This window comes from Parasteatoda tepidariorum, chromosome 11 (genome assembly GCF_982258835.1).
Source record: "Parasteatoda tepidariorum strain Cologne lab strain chromosome 11, Ptep-v5.0, whole genome shotgun sequence".
Lineage (NCBI taxonomy): Eukaryota > Metazoa > Arthropoda > Arachnida > Araneae > Theridiidae > Parasteatoda > Parasteatoda tepidariorum.
Window position 1 is genome coordinate 72,097,448 of NC_141765.1, and position 24,413 is coordinate 72,121,860.

General features: G+C 28.5%; 1 protein-coding gene across 1 annotated transcript in view; it reads left to right on the forward strand.

Annotated features, from left to right (window-relative positions):
* Positions 1–952: 952 nt before the first annotated feature.
* LOC107455476 (short-chain dehydrogenase/reductase family 16C member 6) overlaps positions 953–24,413 on the forward strand; it is a 33,335-nt gene continuing 9,874 nt past the window's right edge. The window contains exons 1-2 of the mRNA XM_016073057.4: positions 953–1,084; positions 4,141–4,604. Of these exons, the coding sequence (XP_015928543.1) occupies positions 4,149–4,604 (456 nt within the window). The 5' untranslated portion in view covers positions 953–1,084; positions 4,141–4,148. The remainder of the gene's footprint in view (positions 1,085–4,140; positions 4,605–24,413) is intronic.

The window sequence follows — 24,413 nt, forward strand, 5'->3', positions numbered from 1 at the left end:
TGTTTTATTTCGAATGGTAAGAGAGAATTTTCAGGAATGCAGCGTGGAAAAGTTGATTTTTCTTGAAAGTTTTGGCAAAATTGCAAACAATTGGAGTAAATAAAAAGGCTGATAATGTCCGCTACAATCTTAAAGATTCTAAACAGTGTGTCCGAACAAAATTTAGAAAGCTTTTTATATCTCTACTGGTCTCCCTGATACCGACAACAAGATTTTATCAGTTAGGCATACAAGAGCGAACTCACGTAGACATTTCTGTATTTAAATATACTGTGACTCCCCCCCCCCCAAATGGATTCTACTTTAACACATTTTGTTTTGTTGAATTAATTTTTAATTTATTAAAATTATTCCACTTATAAAACTTTTTTAAAAATGAGTTAGAAAAAATAGATAGTTAAATATATTCTATTATTCCACACATTCCCTGATTTTATACAATGAAATTTTTGCAGCATTATCAGTATTTTTTTTTTTGCTTTTATTTATTTTTATGACCACTTTTTAATGCGTCCTACAAATTTGTTTGATTGCTCAATTTTACTCATGTAATAAAAAATTTGTGCACTTTTCTATTAACTGGAGAGTAAAAAATGATTTCTTAGCTTGATTAGGCCTTTATAGAATCGATATATAGGTATTTTTAGGTATTTTTATTGCTTTCTCTTTCAATAAAAAATCAGAAACCTGGTGGGCAAAGTTTACTAAACAACTAGAGTGACTTTACCCACAAAATGATTTCGAATGAAAACTGCTTATAAAGTCTTTCTATTTTATCGTTATGACAATATAGCAAACAAGACTTTTTTATATTAAAAATAATTAAATAATTTTTAAAAAATGGTAATTCCAAATTATTAATGTCACCAGCATGGGGCTCTTAGAGTTTTATCGCAGCTAATCTCACTCTCACGGCGGCATTATATAAAAGAGGATACAAAAAATCTCATTTGGCGAAATCGTGATGTATAGTAACCCTAAAAATGAAAAACACTGATAGCTTTGATTAGCTTCATTCACCCTGAAATTAGACAGTGAAACGAAACTGGTTAATACAGTGTAGTTTTTTCTTCTTCACCATCAGGTAAGCACTTTTTTTTCCGAATTATTTGTTTGATTCATTTAACACAATAGACAAGTTGTCACCTTTGATTGATATTTGATTAATTCAATCAGTTGTTAAGCATGCACATTAGCTTTTATTATAAAACAGATTTTTACCATAAGTAAAAGAAAATTGATCACTTTTCTTTTGAACAGAATGACTGACAGCTCTTGCTCATTTATTGTAATTCATTCTGTAAATAGTAGACTTATAAAAAAAAAGCAGTGTAATTTTATTTTACTTATTTATTTATTTAGTTTTTTGCTCAGATGTCACTGGTATAATTAGAATCTAATTTATGAGCTAAATGTATCAGACAATCAAAAGATTTAGTAAAATTCTAACAGAATAGAGATTGCCGAGATGAATAAAAAGCTGGCACTTATGATTGAAGAAATTTAAACATTTGTTTGACTTTTATTAATACACTGATTTTTCATGCAGACAAAATAAAATTACTCGCTTTTCAAAATTCAGTAAATAGCAAAAATATCTTTGTTTTTAGAATATTATTTCTTCCAATATTTTTAGACACATAAAAAGGGGGAGAATATTAAAGATTTATATGAAAAAATATCAGTCATATAAATAGTCATAGAGTCATATAGAAATATTTTTTTTTTCAAAATCTAACCTAGTAAATTTTGATCTAATTTAGGAGTCACATGATTTAGACAATGAAAAAGAAATAATACAAAACGTTGTATTAAAAATGTTTTTCTATAAGAAACGCGAGAAGAAATTATTAAACAACAAAATTGTAAGAGAGGCGGAAAAAAAGATGCTTTTATGGGGTGATTCCCGACACCGGTGTCATTTTAAATAAATCTTGTTTTATATCACAAAAGGAAATAGATGGAAAAACCCTTATCATTTTCAGCATTCTTTTAAAAAGTACGAAAACTACTTAGAAAATTACTTGAAATATTTTAAATTTTTAGGATATTCAAATCAGACTTTTTTATTAGTTGCCAAATACGATTCACTTCAAAATTAAGAATTTTTTTCCCCGTCCAGTATAAGAGAACTAATTTAAATACTCATACCTAGAGCATTTTTAAACGAATTTCCTTAAATTTTAAAAAATAAATTTTATAATTAACATTAAATTACTCTAAAAATTCTGCTTAATTTTATTTTATATTTTTAAAGTTATAGCAAAAAAGACAAAAAATTAGACGAAATGTCCATATCTCCATAAATATTTAAGCTAGGCTAAGAAATTTTGTGTAATTATTGCATATAATATTCAAAATAAATGTCACAAGTTGCATATCTATTGCTACATATTTTGGTATAGGGTGTTCAAAAACATTATTTTCCGTTTGTAATTTATTGTCGGTCTCTCAAAAAATTAAAAGTTTTAAACCTCACTGATATGTATGAGAAATTATAATTTCTGAAGTTATAAAATAACTATATCTAGTATAAAATAACTGTATCTAGAGAAATATGAAAAAATGTATCAGTGTAGAAGAGTTTCAATTATTTTGTTCACCTGCTTTATATGCCAAAGATGGATTATCTTAAAACAAATATGTCTAGTTTTTGCTCTTTCAAGCAGCTTTCTTTACTTAAAACTTTTTAAGAACTGAATGAAATCACCTTTCCAGAAAAATTAATGCTTACTGTAATCAATATGTGATGATTTAAAGTCAAATAATTTAAATATCATAATCGATATCATAGCCTAATTTAACAATTATTTTCAAAACAGAAAAGCATATTATAGACTTAAAAGAGTACACATAGGGGGGCTAGAAAAAATTTTCTCTGACGGATGCGTCCAAGAAAAATATTTGTTAACATGTTTAAAAAATTCGTATTTAAATATATTTTGTGTTTTGAAAATATATTTCATGTGTTCGTCATCATCATGAAACCAAAAATTATAAGTCTTTAAAATAAAATGAAAATATGAACGTTTTTTGAACAAAGTATGATTTTTAATTTATTGGATTTCTATAGAAATGCACCCTTTTTTTCCTCAAAAAACTAACATTTATTGAAATTAAAATAAGATGCCTTACGCCATAAGAAGTGTACTTTCTGAAAAATCGGTTAAATTTTGAACCATAATATCGGTTCTTAAAACCATAATAAAGTGTAAACTTGATGCAATTGTTTACAAGGTGTTCCATTGAATCATATTTTTGTTAGAGTCAAACCACAGCAAACCACAAATTTTAAGTGAGCAACTGATTTAAACTATAATATAATTCAGCTCACATTAGAAACTTCGTACAATGTTCAAATCCTCATCTGGGAAAATGTGATTGGTGAAGTAAGCTTAAATTAGCAATTATTTTGATTGCAGAAAAACATGCTATGGATTCTTAAGCTTAGATATAACATATTGTTACGTTAAAATAGTTTATAAATTACACTATGGACCAAATCTTTTGTTGCATTAATACAAATACTTTATCTTGCCTTATTCAGGTGTGGGGTTTCCAATCTTAAATTAGTTTTACTCCTAAAGCTACACATTTTTTTAAAGACATTTTTAATCTGTTTTTTGTCGAAATGAGCGAGTTGAAAACCTTATACATAAGACAGGAGGTTAACAGGAGGTCGCGTAAATTTTGCGACAGACTTCTAGGGGAGTTAAGGCATCATCAGGATTAAAACTGCTTAGAAGCTCATGCCTGCAAATGTCGTCTCGCCACTAGGGGAGCTTCCCCTTTTAACCTGTTCAGAAACACAAGAAGAAACAGTTCGTAATAGAGTAGTTTTTTTAGCAACGAATAATGATATTTCTGGTCATGAGTTCCAATGTAATTTTAATCCTGATGGTGCCTTACCTTCCCTAGAAGTTTGTCGCACCATTTACATGACTCCTTATTATATTTAACGTGTTTCGAACTTGGACATTTCGACAAAAAATTGATTAAAAAATATCATTACAAATTTGAAATCAATGACCGAGAAAATATCCAGGATCCGTTTTAAAAAAATCTCATTTAAGAAGAAAAAAAAACTGCTCTCTAGTGTTATTATTTAGCATACAACTCATGTTCAATTAATATTTTCAGGTGTCAACATGAATGAGTTTCTGAGAACCTTAGGACACCTTTTGACTCTTTTTTATTATTGGATCGAAAGCATGATTTTATTTTTTGTGCCCAAGCAATTTAAAATGAAAGATGTAACAGACGAGCTGGTTTTAATTACTGGATCCGGCAGTGGTATAGGCCGTTTAACTGCAATCAAGTTTGCAGAGAAGGGGGCAAATCTAGTTTTATGGGACATTAATGAAAATGGAATCGAAGAAACAGCTAAACTTGTTCGAGAAAAAGGTACAAAAGCATTTACATATACTGTCGATGTAACGAATCGTGAAGCAGTATACAAAACAGCTTCTAAAGTGAAAGAAGACGCTGGCGTTGTCACCATTCTAATAAATAACGCTGGTATTGTGCAAGGGAAACCTATTTTAGAATTGGACGACAAACAGGTTGAGAAAACTATGAATGTCAACGCTTTGTCTCATGTTTGGGTAAGTTTTAAATGTGCACTTAATTAGAACTAAATTTTTATTTTATAAAGAGAGTAAAAGTTTAATGGAAAAAGAGGAGAGATATCTGTGATGTTTGTCAATGAATTGCAGCTAATGCTATTTAATTTGTTCATCAAAGCGTTGTTTTTTTGCAACAGCAAAAGGAATGTAAAATGTTTATTTTACATAAGGTCCAAATATTTTTCGTGAATTAAATATTTTGTCGTTTCTTCAATACGAAAGTTTTTTTCAACTAGCTGGACATTTAAGGCACATAGTCCAATCTTAGTTCCTGAATAAGAAACTAAGGGATATAATGGCGGAGTGACAATAGAATGGCAGATAGAAATTCTTAAAAAAATTAATAGAAAGAATACAATGCAACAAAATAAAGTTTTATATGATATGATTTTATACGTGCTATTTCGATAAACTTATCGAATTTATAGAATATATATTCATAAAAGAAGGCCCTGGTTATTAGAACTGAAACTATCAATTCCATTAAAGTGCCTTTATTTATTTTTTTTTTCAAATGGTTTTGCTTTATTCATTATGGTTTTACATATTTGATTTATTCATGGTTTTGTTTTTTCTCATATTGATTGTTCTTTTTTCCATCAGCATTTTTTAAAGCTTTCTCAACTTTGAAATTATAGATCTCAAGACTTAATAAAGATTACAACGCAAAATTTGGAATATAATTATTTTACTTTTTTTTTCATTGAAAAATTTGTAAATTATTCCAAAATTTTATTTTATAATTTAAAAAAAAACTTCATAAAATTTCTATTTTCCAAGTTTTTCTAAAGTTAAGTTAAGTTCGAAGTTTTTAAAACTCGATTAGCAAATAATGCTGAATGCGAATTGAAGTAGGGATATTTTAATTAAAAAATAAACCAAAAAGTTTTGAAATTGAACCATAATATTTCAGATTTTTCAAAAACTGAAAAAATTACTTTATTTTAAATTTTTAAAAATAATTCATAGAGAATATGTGAGCGCTTTTTTGTTATTTGTATACTTTTCGTCTGCTACAACAGTATGAAAAACTTAAAGCTTGTGACATGAGCAAAAAAACATGTTTTTTTAAATTAAAACTATACCCCGAAACCCTTAACTATGTATACGAGGGAAAAAAAAGAAAAAAATTCCAAGCACACCCATTTGCGAAGTCATGGCTTCATTTTAGTATTTTACTCATTTTTACTGGTGAAAAGATTTCGATATTGAGCAATAGAATGTCGAAATATCTCTTTAATGTCATCAATCACAGTTAAGCCAGTTAACACGTCAAAATTATTAATTGGAATGCGTGGAAACTTTCTAGAGAAAAAAAAATTAAATTTTTTTCCACGGTCAAGTTTACTCAATGGCTGAATCACTTTACTACAGATTAATCAACGCGCAATACCTGTTCAAGCAAAGGAAATTCGTTTCATAAAAAGTGTTAAAGCTAAGCTCATCCCTTCTCAGAATATATGTAGGGGAGAGTTGAGTGATACCCCAACTGTGTCGAAATGAGTTCTATTTTTTTGCAGACAATCTTTAAATTTCACTTAACTAGTCAAGAAGGACCCACAATATCCAAATTTTGTATTTTGACAAATATAATTACATTTTTCAAAATGAAGTACACATTTGTAAGCCTTGCAACTCAAAATTTTTTCGACTGTTATTAAATAAAATAATAAAAAATAATTATCAAAAAATATTTGAAAGGAAAATTATCTTTGGTTTTTTTTTTTTTATATTCAAGAACAAAATGATTCTTAGTATACCACTGAAAAAGTACAACACGAGGCTTACAGACGTAACTATGGTAGCAAACAATGTAGGATATTTTTAGGATATAATGTAGGATATTGTATTATCTTTGGGTTGACGAACGAATTCTATAATTATATTAAAAAAAACCTAAAAAAAACCTTCGCTTCGCTTAAAAAATTCTCGAGATATAGCAAAATACGCAAAAAGTATAATTAAAACTCAGAGGTCCAAAATTTGAACCGATCTAATAATTAAACTATTAAGACAATATTTCCCAAATTTGCGGGTACCCCTATATTTTGAAAGTCAGAAATCCAGATCTGTCCGAAAAAAAGGTATGTTTATTTACAGAAAGTGCGTTTTTGTATCTGATTTTGAACTTAAAGTAACGTCTGCACTAATTAATTAATATATTTGAGGTCACTCCCTCGAACTATTAAGGTTGAGATCGTTATTAGTCATTAAGATTTAGTCATTAAGATTAAGTCGTTAAGATCCGATCCTTATATCAAAAGTTACTGAGGGTGATTCATTTTTTTTCGAGTTCTACATAAATTTGTTTGAATTTAAATCGAATTTATTAGGTATTTATTAATACAGAATATCAAAATTACTAATTACTGATTAAATAATATCAAAATTACTAATTACTAATGACAGAATATCAAAATTACTAATTACTAATTAAAGAATATCAAAATTACTAATTGCTAATTACAGAATATCAAAATTACTGATTACTAATTATAGAATATCAAAATTACTAATTACTAATTACAGAATATCAAAATTACTAATTACAGAATATCAAAATTACTAATTACTAATTAAAGAATATCAAAATTACTAATTCAGCAAGAGCATGCCCTTCAACACATTTTCAGAAACACGATTTTTAAGCTTCTACACTAATTATCTTCTTATGCTCAGTGATAAGAAGAGTAAGCCATTTCTTAAAAAAAGTAAGCATGCCAAGGAATATAAAAAAGAACAAGCTAATTTTGCTTAAGAAATTCTTTTTTAAATAATTAAATCAATGATATTTAGGTCTTATCAAATATAATCGATTTCCACTTTTCTCCTTCGATAACGTTTGGCGATTTTCGTCAAAATTTGACAGGGCAAAATTCAGTATTTATCGGTAAAATTCGGTAATTTGCCGAAAATCAGTATTTTTCTGCATTTTTGTTTGAATATTTACATGTATGTCCAAACAGAATTTTTACAAGTACCGTGTATGCTGGACAATGTAACTTTTGAGCCCTGGTCAATTAATTATGTTTACTAAGGTGAAACTCACATCCATTAAGATCTCATTTAGTTCTGATAACTTTGATAGTTAGACGAAATGTTATTTAGGATGTAATGTCTTTTATTCTGAGCATTGCACAGCCTCAAAACTTAATATAAATTGATTGTATCTTAAATTACCAGGATACGAAACAACCTATAAAAATAAATTTTAAAGATTTATGTAATAACTTTAAAACTATTCAATTTTCCTGCTTGTAAAATTTTATTTTAAAAATTTGGTAATTGAAATAGATTTTACGGATGCAAAATGTTAGACTATAAGTAATATAATCATACAAATAATTATATGTATTATATTAAATTTGAGGTTGTTAGTTTCCTATAGTAAAAGAAGTATCAGGATGGATGATTGACCTTCTGACGTTTAAAAATTTTTAAATTTGAATATAATACGAATTTTATGACATCTACCCAATCTGTGCCTTCATGCGAAATAAATTGGCACCCGAAATTGCATGAAATTATCTCTAAAGCTTTATTCAAACAATTGAATCGAGGTTACTATCCAATGATGTAAGTTACAACACTTTAGAAAGGAAAATTAATTCACATAATACACAGTTACTCTTTCTTGTTTTATTTTTTCCTTATAGAATCGCATAATGTCTGAGTAACAATCGAAACATTTAAGAGCATAGACAGTACTCTATTAAAGGAATCTTTTTTCCTCAATTGGTTGAAAGAAAGTAACGTTTCGATTTATGTTCATTCAAATTACGTTGCAAATAAGAATTTAGGAAGTCTTATAATGAACCTTTTTGCGCTGTCATTAAAAGTACATATTACAGTGAACCAATAAATATACACTACCCTACATTAATCGAAGAGACAATCTAAGTTTTTGACATTTTTTTACTAAATTTCTCAGGAAACATTAAGTGGATTGTGTTTTAATTTTAGAGATGATTAGTTCATGCGATTTTTCATAAAACTGTGTAAGATGTGAGCATTTAAAGTAGTTCTTTTATACTGCTCATACACGAAAAAAAAAGTTTAATTTTTTTTCTTCAAAACTTTGTAGTGAATTGTATTTGTTGCATTTGGCAACTAATGAAAGAAATCTGATTTGAATATCGTAAAGATTTAAAAAAAAATTTAAGCAATTTTCTAAGCAGTTTTTGTATTTTTTAAAATAAAATTCAAAATGATTCGAGGTTTCTTATAAGTTTCATTTTGTGGCAATGCAAATTACACTGCCCTATAATAACCGGTCAGCAAGATGTTGTATAAGGAAAGAAACTATTGAAATGAAACATACTTTAATAAGGAGTCGGTCCTGTTCGTTTTAATAAATCTTGTTTTATAACACAAAATAAAATTTGTGGAAAACCTCTATCTATTAAAGCTTTCTTTTTTTAAAAAAAAAGTACAAAGACTACCTAGAAAATTACTTGAAATTTTTTAAGTTTTTAGGATATTCAATACGGATTTGTATCATTAGTTGCCAAATATTATTGACTACAAAACTGTGAAGAAATAAATTTGTTTAAATTCTTTTCGCGCATGCGCAATATAAAAGAACTTACTTTAAATACTCATATCTTGCACATTTTTTAACGATTTTTTTCAAACTTTAAAAACGATATTTTTGTAATTAATTTTAAATTGCTCCAAAAATTTTGGAAAGTGTCTCATCCACACATGCATCCAGAACCTTTGTCAGGGTGATATCTTATTCTCTTCCATCCTGAACCTTAGTCAGGGTGATATCTTCTTATTTATATAGGGGAGAGTGGGGTCAATTGTAACATTTTTACTTAATTATTTTTAACTAACAAAAAATCCAATATATTATTAGTATTAATTGACAGATGAGTAAAGTAGACTATCCACTACTAGAAAAAAAAACCTTATTTTAAATGTTATTATATTAGTTATTAACAATTTTTGACAGTCGCGCACTTGTTACAATTGTCCCCACTTACGGGGTCAATTGTAAAAGTTCATAAATTCAACTAAAACATAGTTAATTATACATATTATCATAGTTGTGATATATTTTTTTATTGATCAAAATAGTAGTGATATTTTAGGAGTAAAAATAATAATGAGCAGAGATCTAAAGGGTTAAACTTTTAACTTTAAGGGGTTAAAAATTTTAATTTATGCTGTGAAAGGTGACAAATAAAATAATGCACATACAACATAATATAAATGATATAGGAAACTATTGGTGGTTCTTAAAGAGTTAAGTAATGGTTTGTAAACATAAGATTATTTATTTTCAGCTGTTACATTCGTCCCTTTACTTATTGTTACAATCGTCCCCAAGACGCCATTTCAGCTTCATTTGTTTAAAACAATGCTAGTTAATTAACAAAACTAATCTTTTTTTTGAAACGTTAATTAAGGTGTCCACTTATTTATTCGGTTAATAATTTTTATTTGTTTAAACAAAATTACTTTGCTACAATATAATATTTTAATACCAAAAAAAGTACTTACGTATCGTGAAAATATCTTTTGTGATGTAACTCTTTCAAAAGTACATAAAAATGGTTACCAGCAGGGGTGTACATGTAGATTTATTAAATACACCTTGTGCGCCACCTAGGAACCAAATCTAGAACCCGACACTCGAAATTTTTGCTCTGTTACAATCGTACCCTGTTACAATTGACCCCACTCTCCCCTATACACTTCCCTACATTAGTACATAAATAAAAAGATATCACCCTGAATAATTTTTGTTCCTATAATCAGATTTTCACTAACTAGGTGCCATTCTATATAGTTGACCTCCAATATTACAATTGATTAATGTTAAACTATTTATTAAGTCACTTAATCAGTTACAAAATACTTTCTCTGAATAAACATTTTTTTTAAAGAAATTTGGAGAATTGACTTTTAAAATATGCTGCAATTTGGAAAATATACTCCCAATAGTTCAGTCAGTAGGAAGTTTTGGTCCTCTTAGTCCTTTGGTTAATTTCACTTTTTGTGTAGTCCTAATTCGTATTTTGAGTATTATTGAGAAAAAAAAATTTAAAAATGCGGATTTTTTATTTTATTTTATAACAGGAAAATTATTTGGCTATTTGGAATCATTTTATTTTGAGCGAACTTTGTATTTCACCATTTAAATTTGCGATTTAAGTTTTGCTATTAAATAACAAAATAAAAAATTATGAACTATTTTCAAAAATCATATTTTATATGTAATTATCTGGATAAAAGAATATTATGATAGAGTATGTTTTCCAAAGTGCACAAAATCTCCCCTTTTTCCGCCTGATTTCGCAACTTCATTAATAGTTTACACTAATTAGTTAGCATATTTGAGGTCAACCCTTTGAATAATTCATTTTGAATCTTAGTTCATCAAGATCCGATCATTAAAGTTGTTTAGGATAATGTCCTTTCTCCCGATTCACTATACATGCTGTCTCAACTTTGCATAATTTCGCCCAGTTTCACAAGTTTCAGCGAAAACAATCTATTAATTATTGTTACACAATCAAACTAGTTTATTGCAAAGCCTTTGATTAACAAAATCCCAGAAATGGCAGAATTTAAAAGCTGGTTAGTTTGATATTAAAAATTCTGCATGAAACTCAGTTATTACAAGCATAACCTGGGTTTAACTAAGAATTCTTCACTAAGAATTTTATTCTCTTTGAATTTTAAGAATTTTATTCGCTTTGAAGGGTTCAAATCATTCAAAAATTGTATGTTGATTAGCAATGAACCAGAATAATGTGTCTTATTATGAATTATTTGACCAGTTAATTCACGGAACTAAAACATGGAAACTGATAAAAAAGAAATTGTGTGTATTGTCTTTGAAATGATTACCAAGAAATGTTGTGCAGATGATTGAATAAAATCCGTGCCTTATTGTTCAAGAGTCTCTTTAGTGTTGTACTGTGAGCAATTGACGGAGAAAAGTGCAAAATTAAAATATCAACAAAATTCTTAGTAAATGAAAAAAAAAATATAAAATGTTGCCTTATTCTAAACACCGTAGCTACCTTTTTGTACATGATAGCTAAGTTCTCGTTAAACACGAACTTGACTGCATTCGTATTTTAGAAAATCCCCTAAGATTGGGAAAGTTTATAAAAAATCCGAAATAAATTAAGTGTTTTTTCTTATTGATTACTTGAGAAATCAAGTAAGTAATACTAAACTCTCAGTAAAACCAGTACAACGTCGAAACTTAGGATTGTTCCTGTTTTTGAACAATGAACCATAATACGGAGCAAATTTGCTACAGCTTCTTGTTAAATTGTATTCTGGGGAAGTTAAGCTATAAAACCATAGTTTGGGTGATAAGTTTCAGATATTTGCCGCTAAAATTCGCAACCTTTATTGATTTATTTATATTTTAATATTTATTATATTAATATTAATTTTAAATAGCACTGTTTCTTATATTTTTCATATATATTGTTACCAAAAAATCTTATTGATTTTTGTGGATTATTATAAAAATTTAGAGAGCCGTGATGGCTCAGGTGACAGAGCGTTCGCTTTTTATTGAGGTGAACCGGGTTCGATACAAAATCCGCACCCGAATTTCGCACCGACTACAGTGCAGACGTAAAAATATCCTCAGTGGTAGACGGATCATGGGATAGGGTCCCCTGGTCGAGCCAACAGTGGGATGCTCTCGCAGTTTCTCTCTAGATGTAACGCAAATGCTGGTTGGTTCCATCAAAAAGTTCTTCCCCCAATGCTTGATCCAAGAGTTCTCTTGTCTTGTGGATTGGGTTCAAAATTGCAAGGCCACGGATTTGAACACTAGTAGTCGTAAACCCAAAATTGGGTAGGCAATTCAACGGCGGTTATAAAATAAAATAAAATAAAAATTTAGAGAAAATTGAAATAAATGAGATTACAATGAAATAACAATGACTTAGCAATCGAAATTAAACACCCACTAAGTATTTGAAAACGAAAGAATCTTCAAATAAAGAAAACAAACTTAAAAAAATCGAAAGTGAACAACAAAAGTAATTCGAAACATATCAATATTCTTTAATCATCAAGCTTAAAGCACAAACTTATTCAAATTAACCTTAAATCCCAATTACTAATTTATTTTCGAATTTAAGAAAATATGTAGGATTTGCTTATCTCTGTATGAAATCAATTCTGCTTCCGAAAGTACAAAACATGGTCATAGAATATTTTTCGAATAACTAAATCATAACAAGATTAGAACTTCTTCGAGTACAACATTCGTCAACTATTTTAAAATATTCAATTTTTGGTGACATTTAAACGACCAAAGTGCATTTGTTGTTCGCCCTTTTTCACCAACTAAATAAACATCATCAAAAATCAATATCAAACAAGTAGCATTTAATGAATGCAGCGCAAAACTTTTATAAAGCACGTATAATCATTTTCAATCGATTCAACCCATATTGATGAAAAAGTGCCGCTAAAAAGATCGCACATGCGATTGTAATTGTTGTGACCACTTGTGACACTACAGTGATTCCCAAATGTAACTTTAAGAAATTAGTCGCAAAAAAAAAAACAGCTTACAAGTCCTTCAAAAGACTGGTTTATACTTGAGAGAGACAAAATTCAAAAAATACCCCAGTGATTTGAGAAAGACAAGTCGATAAATGAACTTTCATGTGACTTTTAAGGGATCAAAGTTGCAACTAAGTGGCAATAAAGTTTCTCAGGGACTTTAGTCCGAATAAAATATAGCTGTGACTACCAACTGATAAAAGTCACAATAAATAGTCGGTGTAACTTTTATGTGATATCACAAGATCAAGTAACATCAAAGTCACATTATGACCCCAAATTGGACACTTTAAAGCAATCACACCTGTGATTGCGACTGCTGTGACCCTTTTTTTTTCTTACCTTTTTATGACGCCACTGTAACAATATGTGATATCTAAGGTGTTCTGAATCATAGCTATTTACGCAGAATGATTTTAACGTTTTTTAAACCTAAAATTTATGATTTTTGGTTTTATAATTACAGTATATTTATTTTGATAGAGATAAAAACGTGCATAAAAAAAACTTTATTTTTCTCATATAAATTCAAAATATTAACAGCAAGTTCCTAAAGTTCGCAAGATTTCCGATATACCATTTAAAAGTTTAAACTATAACAAGTATACATATTTGAAAATCATTTGAATCATCATTATTATAGTAAATAATATTTTTTCTTGAGCAGATTAAAAAAATACCCCAGTATTTATTAAAATAATACTTTTTCAAATGCTTCTTAAAATAATACATTCTTCCAATGGAAATACTATCCTTCCGACTGCGTTTTATATTAAGGCATTGTGTTATGTGACTTTGTTATTTACATGGAATGATTTTAACGTTTTTTTAATCTAAAAATTGTGTTTTTTTCTAATTACCGTACATTATTTTGATCAAAATAAAAAAATTGCCATTTGCATATAAGATAAAAACTGACTTATTAGAGCTAGCCATAACACAAAGTTCAAAGAATTTTGATATAGTGTTTCAATAAAACATATTATACAGGCTTAAAATCAAATATATTTTGACCAATCCTTTGTGCAATATGCAAAAGTTATCCTTATCTTATCTTTAAAACTATTTATATACATAATTTTAACATGATTGACTTGATAACAACGGTTACCTTCCTTGTAGTTATTACATAGTTCATGAAGCGTAAGACATAAATTAAACTTTTTTCTGCACGTAAGCTACGAAATGTCTTCTCTATTCGCTTCGGTTTACGATTTCACGATAGTTTTTATGGCGAAAAAATAAAGTAAATGTCAAGTTACATTATTTGACATCTTTATTTAAAGCATCACAATCTAGTACACATTTTCAACTCAACTGTTTCATTTTCCTTGAAATAATTAAGACTGTTCTCTCGTTATCACGTCAATATTGGAACTGAATAGGTAATACATATTATTATTGGTTCCAATCGGTATTTCTGATTGTAAAAAAAAATTTGAAAAACATTTTGTGTTTGTACTTAATTGCAATTATACTATTTAACAACCATTTAAAAATCTGGTTTGAAACACTGAATACGCGTTTCTTTCGTAAAATCTAAAATAGTATCTAGAAATCTTGTCTTGCAGGAAAAATGATCAGATATTTAAAAAAAATATATAGTTGAATATGAATGTGCATATTTGTTTTAAAAAAATAAATATGCGCATTTCATACTCTTCTTTCAAAGCTAAAGGATGAATAAAATATAATCAACGTTCTTCTTGAATGAAATTGATATTTGCTTTGTTTATTATTATTATTAATTATATTATTATTAATATTATTATTAATGTAATTAATATTATTATTAATATTATTAATATTATTAATATTATTATTAATATTATTAATATTATTATTAATATTATTATTAAAATTATTGTTTATTAATATTATTAATATAATATAATGCTAGTGTGTATTATTTTGTTTTATATTAACTTATTTTAGTTCAGTTTAGTTTATAAGTGTTATTTTTAATGTTTTCGGGAGTACGGGACTATAAACCGTTTATAAATATTTTTATTATTATTAAATCTTTAAAAAAATAAAATAGCCAAACAGTAAGCTGTTGTTAAAGGATTCATGTAAGATAAAACTCCATATTTTTGGAGCAACGTAATGATGTTGTCATTGTTGTTAGTATTGCAAACTAACCGCATTAACTAATATCGTCCCTGATTATTTTTATCGTGACCAGATGAAGAAAATCAGATTTTTTTACTGAATTACCTGATACTTATAGAGAAATGAATTTACTATGTGGTGTTAGAAAAGCAATTTGTTCCACAAATATTGAAATTTAATGCTTGTTAAAAAGTTACTAAAAATTATTCGAGATATTTAGTTTTTTATCGTCTGCGTCCCTTAAACTATCTGTATTAAAAATTTATTTTTATAATTTTTTGTTCATATCAAGATGTATAAATAAAAGGTTTATGAACATTAAAATTGTTATCGATAATTGCACTTCTAAACCACTCTGATTTCTTTTAATTGTGAGTAATTATTAACAATTACTGTAAAATTTTAAAAAAATATTATTACAAATATGGTTTCAATATAATGCTTCGGGTAACAAATGTTGCGTTTAAAAACAAAAATAAGGAAACTTAATATTTTCGCTTCAAGTTAATTTAACTTCGTTCCAACGTCACTTGAAGTCGACCTTGAAAATTGAATTTTTATTCTACGGTAAATATCCTTGAATGAGCATTGACAGTATCACTTTCAAAGTTTTTTTATTTTATTTTAAAGACATAAAAACCTATTCGTTTTGAAAGCGAAAGTAACGTTTTAAATTTATTCTGATCTTATAGTTTCTTCACTTTCCGTTGTGTGAGTAATTCTGCAACCTTCAAAATATTTGAATAGATTCCTCTATTCAGAGGACAGATTTGAAATGCGCTGATGAATATTAATATGAAGAATGTAAAAAAATTCTTTCCTTGTCTCTACTCGGTTTGTCTTTAAGATGTTAATTATACGCTAATTTGCTCATCAAACTTTAGTTGCATCACATTTATTGCAGGGATCCACAAGTCCCAGTCACCACGGCATCCAATATTTAAGTATAATTTAAGACAAAATCTCAAGCTTGTTGCCATTCCATAATATGTAGTAGCTCCTAAAAATTGGTCTATTAGAAACTTTACTTTTTTGTAAACCTCTGGTGAAGTATCTTTAACAACTGATTATAAGAAGCGTTTTATTTAAATTTTGTCCTCTTTTTTTGCCTTAAAGAGATTCGAGACAGAAAATTTACAAATTAGGACTCTATTTTATTATTTAAGAAAACAATGCTATTAGTTCTCTTGAAAACGAGAAAAAAATGAGGTTTGTATCTGAATTAGAACGAGAGAAAAAACTGTAGCGTGCAACAGCCTCCAGTCAGTATATATATATATATATATATATATATATATATATATATATATATATATATATATATATGTATATATATATATATATATATATATATATATATATATATATATATATATATACATACATACATACATACATACATACATACATACATACATACATACATACATACATATATATATATATAGATATATATATATATATATATATACACACCGAAGAGCTATTACATTATGACCTCCCTCCATCTATAAGAATGGGCTCGCCCAGGCTTTCATGGTTTCTCGCCCAGGAACAATGTTTTCATGGGGCACATTAGGAGCCATAATCCTCATAGAACAATCCCTGACGTCTGTAAACTATTTGAACATAGTTGCAGACCAGGTTCACCCGTTCATGGCAACAGTTTATCCTGCGGGGGATGGTGTTTACCAACAGGATAATGCACCATTTCATAAGGGTCGAATCGTCGAGGAACATTCCAGTGACTTTCAAGTCATGTCTTGGCCCCCAAATTCACCTGACCTTAATCCAATAGAGCATTTGTGTTCCTACTTGGAAAACCATATTCGTGCTGCCACGCTACCTCCTCGCAATGTGAGGGAATTGCAGGACTAGTTGGCGAGCGCTTGGCACCAGATACCTCAGACTACCTATCAGCACCTTGTGGAATCAATGCCACGGCGAGTGTTAGCAGTTTTTAGAGCTAAAGGTGGTCCTACATGTTATTAGCAGGGTGGTCATAATGTAATTGCTCTTCGGTGTATATCGTTGACTTATCATTTGTGCACGCAGCATGGTATGTCTATGCGTTCTAAAGGCTATAAATACTACTAAAAAAAGAAAAATTGCGCTGGTTTGCCGATGGACATTAAATAGTTCTGGATTTGACATCCCATCCCTTCCCTTATAAGTGACTTTCGGAAAGCTTAGAGATGCCAAACACCGCGGTGTTCTGAATTGTTTCGTTAATGATTTGTTCTCACATCGCCTCATTCAAGGAGAAATATGATTCATCACGGCTTAGATATAATTACTTCAGATTCAACAGAACATTAGTGACTATGCCATATTTATAAATCTTTCCCCCTACATTTTTGTTTAAGAGAGTTGTATCCTTTATGGTATTTTATGGCTTTGAGTTTTAAATAATTATTAGAAAATATTTTCACAATTAAAATATGTGATAAATTAATCATCAAAACAAAATTTCTTTTCAGGAAAATGATATTTTCATTTTATTTACCATTTGTACTGTCATTTTTTTTTCTCGTTTCAAATGTGTACTTTATTTTATATTTAGAAAGATTTAATCAGATTTTCCTGATTTTTATTCTAAATATTTCACAAGAGTTTTATTCGTTGAAATTGTTATTAAAGTGGATTTATAGTTTTTAAATATTTGAAGCAATTTTAACCAATGTTCATATTTAACTAAAAATAAGCATTGATTTTTTTAATGGTATTTATATTGATGATTAATTATTTTACTTATTTTGATCAGTACTTTAGTTTTAATAACAATTTCGAAGTATTTCACGATTATAAAAGTAATTAGGGTTTAAATAGCAAAAAATTTTGATCATAAATTTTGAACTTTTTTTTCTCATTCTTGATGTTTCAATTGAAATAATTATCTTTTATTCTTAGATCTTAATTTCATTGTTTAATACATATGTTTACCTTTACATTTCTAAAAGTTATTTACTATCATTGAAGTTTCTCTTCTTTTTTTTTGAAAAATTTTTATTTTCATTAAATTGATTATTTTAATTGGCATGAAAAATGTTTGGGGGAATAATTTTCAATTTTATTGTGTTATGCGATACAGTTTCTATGATTTATAGATTAGTAAATTTTTTTTTACTATAAAGTTTAGGGTTAGGATAAAATTGCAGCAGAAATTATAAATTAAATATGGAAGTATCAGGAAATGTTGAAACTAATACAAATAATTTGGAAAATGAATAAAATACTTATTTTTAAAATTTGAATTTAAATTAAGATAAACCGGAAGAACAACCCGACATATTAATGCTTGAGTCCCAACGTTGGTGTTTAGTTCACAGTCTGGCTTAGTAATTTCATTAGCAAACCATTTCTCTATTTCTGAGCATTATTTCCAACATAAAGAATGACCAAACACGAATTGACTAGTAATAGTTACCGAATACACTTAAAAATACGTTCAAAATAGAAATAAAAATAGTAGAATAGCCTTACACCCGATTGTGACTAATTAAACTACCAATTAAAATCTCGACACAAGAAGTTTTTTAAAAAATATCCGAACTAAAATTTTTCAAGAAATTTATGTACAAATGGAAAGAAAAAACTTTGTGAATATAAAAGAAACAAAAGGTAATTTGCAACTTAACCAAACTTGCACTTCAGATTAAAAATACGAAAAATAGCCAGGTCAGTCAAATGTTAAAAACTGATTTACCTTATACCATATTAAGTTTGAATGATTTCAATTAGAGATTGATTGTGTTAAACGGGTTGTAATGCTAAATCTGAGAAGACTGATCACCTTTTCGGATTATAAAAGCAGCATGTCCTTGCACACGACTTTTCCTGAAATCCTGGTTAATGATTGCAATAAAAATACCAATGAAGAAAATAGAAGTATGAATGAAAATGAAGAAGTTAGAAAGTAAAAATAAATATTAGAGAGAAAGGAAAAAATAAAAGAAGGAAAAGAATGACAAATCAAGGAACAAAAAAAAAATAATGAATATATTCATGAAAATTTTAAAGAAAAGAACATTTTGGACATAGAAAAAACATCAGCATAGCAAGAATGTAAACAAAACGAATTTAAAGAAAAAGAAAATAAAACATGGGCTCAAAAATAAAGATTTAAATAGCAAAATTGAAAATAATATTTCTAATATTCCTGAGGCTGACTATGGTAAGGGGCGCTACATTATCAGAGTCATGTTGACAGAATAGTGTAAATCCAAGATAATAATAAATTCCCAAATTCAGGAAATTTTACAAAAACTTTTCAAGCATTTTTCTATTAAAGTGACCAATATGAAAGGTTAATAATAAATAAAATGAATCCCCTAATGTAACAAAATAGTTCTGGGTAAAACGTTAACTAACGTAAATAAGAATCTTACATAATTATGATGTTAATTATTAAATAAATAAAAAGAATGTTCTTGAAAAAGAAAATACATAAATAGTTCATGTATCAAAATTGCGAAGGTACCACCCACCTGATAAACTGAAATTATCTCATGAATAATAAACAAATATACTACTTTAAATAATATTGTGGCTTAATAATAAAATTTATTTTGATTTGTATTAAATTTAATGCTTTAATGATTTTTCATAGTTAAATGTGAAATTAATCTAATAAAAAAAATATACCGAATAAGACCTAACATGGTTCAAACGAACATGTTGTCCCCTTTTTTCCGGAAGATCCGATGCTTCAAATTTTCTTCAAATTCAGCATTTACCCATTTCTAACAAAAAGATATGGGGCGATGGTAGATTTTTTCTCGTTTTATGGTCAAAGCCACAAATAGATAAAATTTTTACAAAACAGAGCTTATATTTATTTGAAACTAGGACAGCACTGAGATTTGGGACTGTTTTCCTCCTTTTGAGGAGTACAGCCCCTTATTCAGTAAAAATGCTCCTGAAAAGTTTTGAACTTCAGAATAGCAACCAAAGTGTCATTTTTTCATTAAAGGAATAATAATAATGAAGTCTTAAACTTCAGAATAACGACGACTGTGTCATTCTTTTATTTTTTTATTTTCAAATTAAGTAAACAATACTGAAGTCTAACTTCAGATAAAAAATTTTCTTATAAAACTGTTTTTTATATTCCGTGTTTTACATTTTAACATACACATTTTTAAAATGCTTATAAATTTTTCTCATCTTGATTGAAGAGTTCATTAAATTTGGGTTATTATGAGGAATAATACTTCTTGGTGAATAACTTTATTGTGATCTTCAATCAAAGGACTTGGAACTAAAAAAACTGTTAATTCAGAAAAACTGTTAAAAATGAAAATCTAACTCTTAAATTTGCTGGTAGCGCTACAACAGATTTTTTTTCTGGAACATTTTATTTGTGTTAAAATTTTTAACATGTGTACAAATGTGTGTGCAAAAGTTCGCCGTTTTCACTTTGCTTATTATGTTACATCAGAGCTGACCTCTAATTCACCACGTGATGATGGTTGCACATCGAGTTCCACCTACGCCCTACCCAATCAATCCAATTTTTTGATGTGGTTTTTACATTATATTTGCAACGATTTACAAAGATTTTTATTGGAGTTAGATTCGTTGGCTGCATTGTTAATGTTCTTTTTTTATATCTGTTACACATTTAAAGTTAGATTTTTTGGAGAAATGAGATTTAACTGATTTAGACCTTAGTTTTGCTCGTATATACTTATGTCATGTTGATATATACTTATGTCACGCATGATACCATAATGTGCGATTTAATACCATCTTCACTTAAGCTTTGCAACGTCGGGGAGAAATACACCACGTAAGAATTTAAATTAATAATTTTAAAATAATCTAAAGTTTAAAAATTTATCTTTGATTGTACTAAATTTGGCCTTTGCTCAAAATATTCGTGTTAATTAGGATAACTGATGCTGCATTTTAAATGCAATCATCTTGAGGCATTATCGAAAAGACTTGCAAAACCACGATCCTTCTCATTTGCCCCTTCCAGAACACTAACTGCTGTTAACTGAAGTTATGCATAAGAAGCATCTTTAAAGCAAGAAAAAGACTGTTAAAAATTTAACACTAACTTTCAAACTTCGGATTAATTTGAAATCATTGAATGGAATTCTTATGTGGTATATCCTTATCCAATGCTGCACGTCTCGAGTGATCACACATTTATTCTGACGTTGAGCACATTAGAGAAATGTCACATTCTAAGCTGTGTCAAACTTGTGACAGAGACGAAGTCTGTGGACGTGGAGAAGGATACGTCTAAGCAAGTCCAGACTTTTAAAGTAAAAATAGACTTTTAATGTGTGGTAGATAGAAAAAAAGGAACCGATGCAGTAAACCAAAGAATCCTACTCCATTGAAAATTTTTGTAAATATACTACCCCACCGAAAAACTGAATAGGAAAAGTGTAGGTGGAATTCGAAGTGCAACCATCTTCACGTGGTGAATTGTTCGGATCTAATATGGATGGTATTTTCTACACTAGAAAGCGCTGCAAGCTCTTGACTGCCTATACTTCCGGTTTACTGTTTTCGACTTGTTTTGAAGCCATTTGGCTCAAAACGTGATCATAGTGTTTTGAGACTCTCTTGTATACGTGCATTTGTCATCTGATTTTGTCACCGTCATTTGAAAACTTGTCATTTCAAAACGTAAAAGTTGTCATTTGAAAAACACTTCTTACCTTGTTAACAATAAATCAACTTCGAAATTTAAAATTAAATGATAATTTGTAAAATTTACTTAAACTCGCTGATCGAGCAATATGCTAACACTAACGTATGATGATACACTAGTTGCACCGAGAACTAACAGCAATAAACAAGTAAAAAGAGGCCAAATCAGAACTGTCAAAATTCTTTCTAAATCTAGCAACCATGTCACCTTTTTTAAAAATACATCTCTTAATAACTAGAAACTTCAAACGCACCAGAATTACTTAATATCATTAATATCTTATGAAATACAGCAGACTTAGGCTCAGAAATTGTATAATTTTTTTTTATTATTAAAAACGAAATTATCTGTTTGAAAATATCATCTCGCAGAATAAGATGTAGTAAGAAGCTGTATACTTTATAACCGAAAGTTAAGCAGGTCAAGAACTCGAGATTAATATTACATTTAATCGAGATAGTTTACATTTATATTGAAAGCACCCTTCCTAATGAACGAAGTGAAAAGCAATTTTCTAAAACCTCGTGCGAATGTAAAACATTAAATTATTGATCAAATTTTAATTCATTTTGGATACCATCAAGCATAAAAAATAGAGCATATTTTGTTCAAAAAATAATTACCAATTAAAAATAATTTAAAATGCGCTTTTTCTTAAATTAATTTTAAGCACAAACGGAAGATGTAAACGGACTTAAATATTTTTGTACAGTTTTTATTCCTCTTACAATAGGCAACTTTTCCACCGTGCCCAAATTCAAAAATTTATTTTTTTCGACGCACGTACACATTTTTATTAATTTAAGATAAAATATTTGTCTATAAAATTCGGCTTATTAGTGTTGCTTCAAAAATTTAATAAGTCAAAAAAATTATCCTCCTTAATTTTCAACTCAACCGTAATAAGTTTTTACCTTGACTCGCTAAACGGATCATTTGAATATCTTTAGATTTGTCGTGTCCTTGAATTTAAAGCAGAGATATTTATATACATATGCAAATTGTATGATATAAAAGGTGAAGGTTAAAGTTCAGATTTTTTCAGTTTAGTCACACTTTTAAGACCTTTCTTTTTTTTTCTTTCTTTTTGACAAAAGTCTATGTCTAATTTATTGATAAATAAAATAGACATAGAAGAATATCAGAGCCGTTTTTAAGGATGGGCCCAGTAGGCCCTGTTCCAGGGTCCCGAGTTCTGATGGGGGCCCAAAAAGTCTGAAATCTCATTGTATTAATTGTTTCGTTGCTTTATTCTAACTCATTTATTATTTATAACTTAAGAGGGCCCCCAGATACCACTTTTGCCCCTCTTTTTTTAAAGTTTTGTTCGTACCTCTAAAGCCCATAATACATTTTTTTTTCTTTTTTACATTGTCGAAAGCTTTTTAAACTCTAATCGAAGTGTTTACAAATATAAAATAATTGTTACTCTTCTCTTTTCAAACCAAAAGAGCAATAAAACGATATTTCCACTGATGAAAATATCCCCACTTTCGTAGCTACCACCCACAGAGTTGTCAAATAGTCTCCTCACTTCACACTGTGGGAAAATGTTTTTAGCTTCTTTATATTGCCTTGGGCTCTTTTTTTCTAACTTAGAAAATATCAGATAGTCATAGAAACACCCTTTTGTCTGATTTCTGGTCATGAATTGCTTGGAATAAATGCTCTGGTCATAAATGCTCTAAGACAGCGGTTCCCAATTGTTGTTTGTCAATTGTCTGCGGATCCCTAAATAATCAGTCTTCTATCTCAACGGCGGTTATAAAATAAAGTAAAATAAAAATTTAGCGAAAATTGAAATAAATGTAATTACAATGAAATAACAATGCAGCTGTTCAATGACGGTTATTAAATAAACTAATAATTTGGCCGCGGTAGTTTGGTTGGTAGGGCTATGGACTCGTGTTCGTGAGAATTGGAGTTCGAATTCAGCCGGCCGAATAATACCCATCTATAAAATGGTAACTGGTGCATGTTGAATCTGTCTGGGTCACAAATTCCACCAAGTTCTCATAACAATTCAATACCCCTGAGTACTGATCCAGGAGTTCCCTTGTCTTCTGGATTAGTTTTAAGTAACCGAGGCTACGTAGTTAAACACTGAAAGTCGTAAACTCAAAATTGAGTCGGTTTTTTAACGGAAATTATAAAAAAAATAAAACTATTAATCAAATTGTATTTTCTTGTATTCTTTCTAACACCTTGCATATTTTATACACACCTTCATAATTTCATGCTTCTAAGTCTCATGGATTTTGAGCAGCAAAGCAAAATGTAACGTACAGAAAAAAAAATTGAGAAAAAAGTTCGCAAAAAATCATTTAAAATTGCAAATAACATATACATATATTCAAAATTTAAAAAAAAAAAAATTAAAAATTAAATAAATTCAAGCATTTCAAGTATTATTTGGCCCAGGAGAATAAGTTAGGACAATTAGGCATAAATGA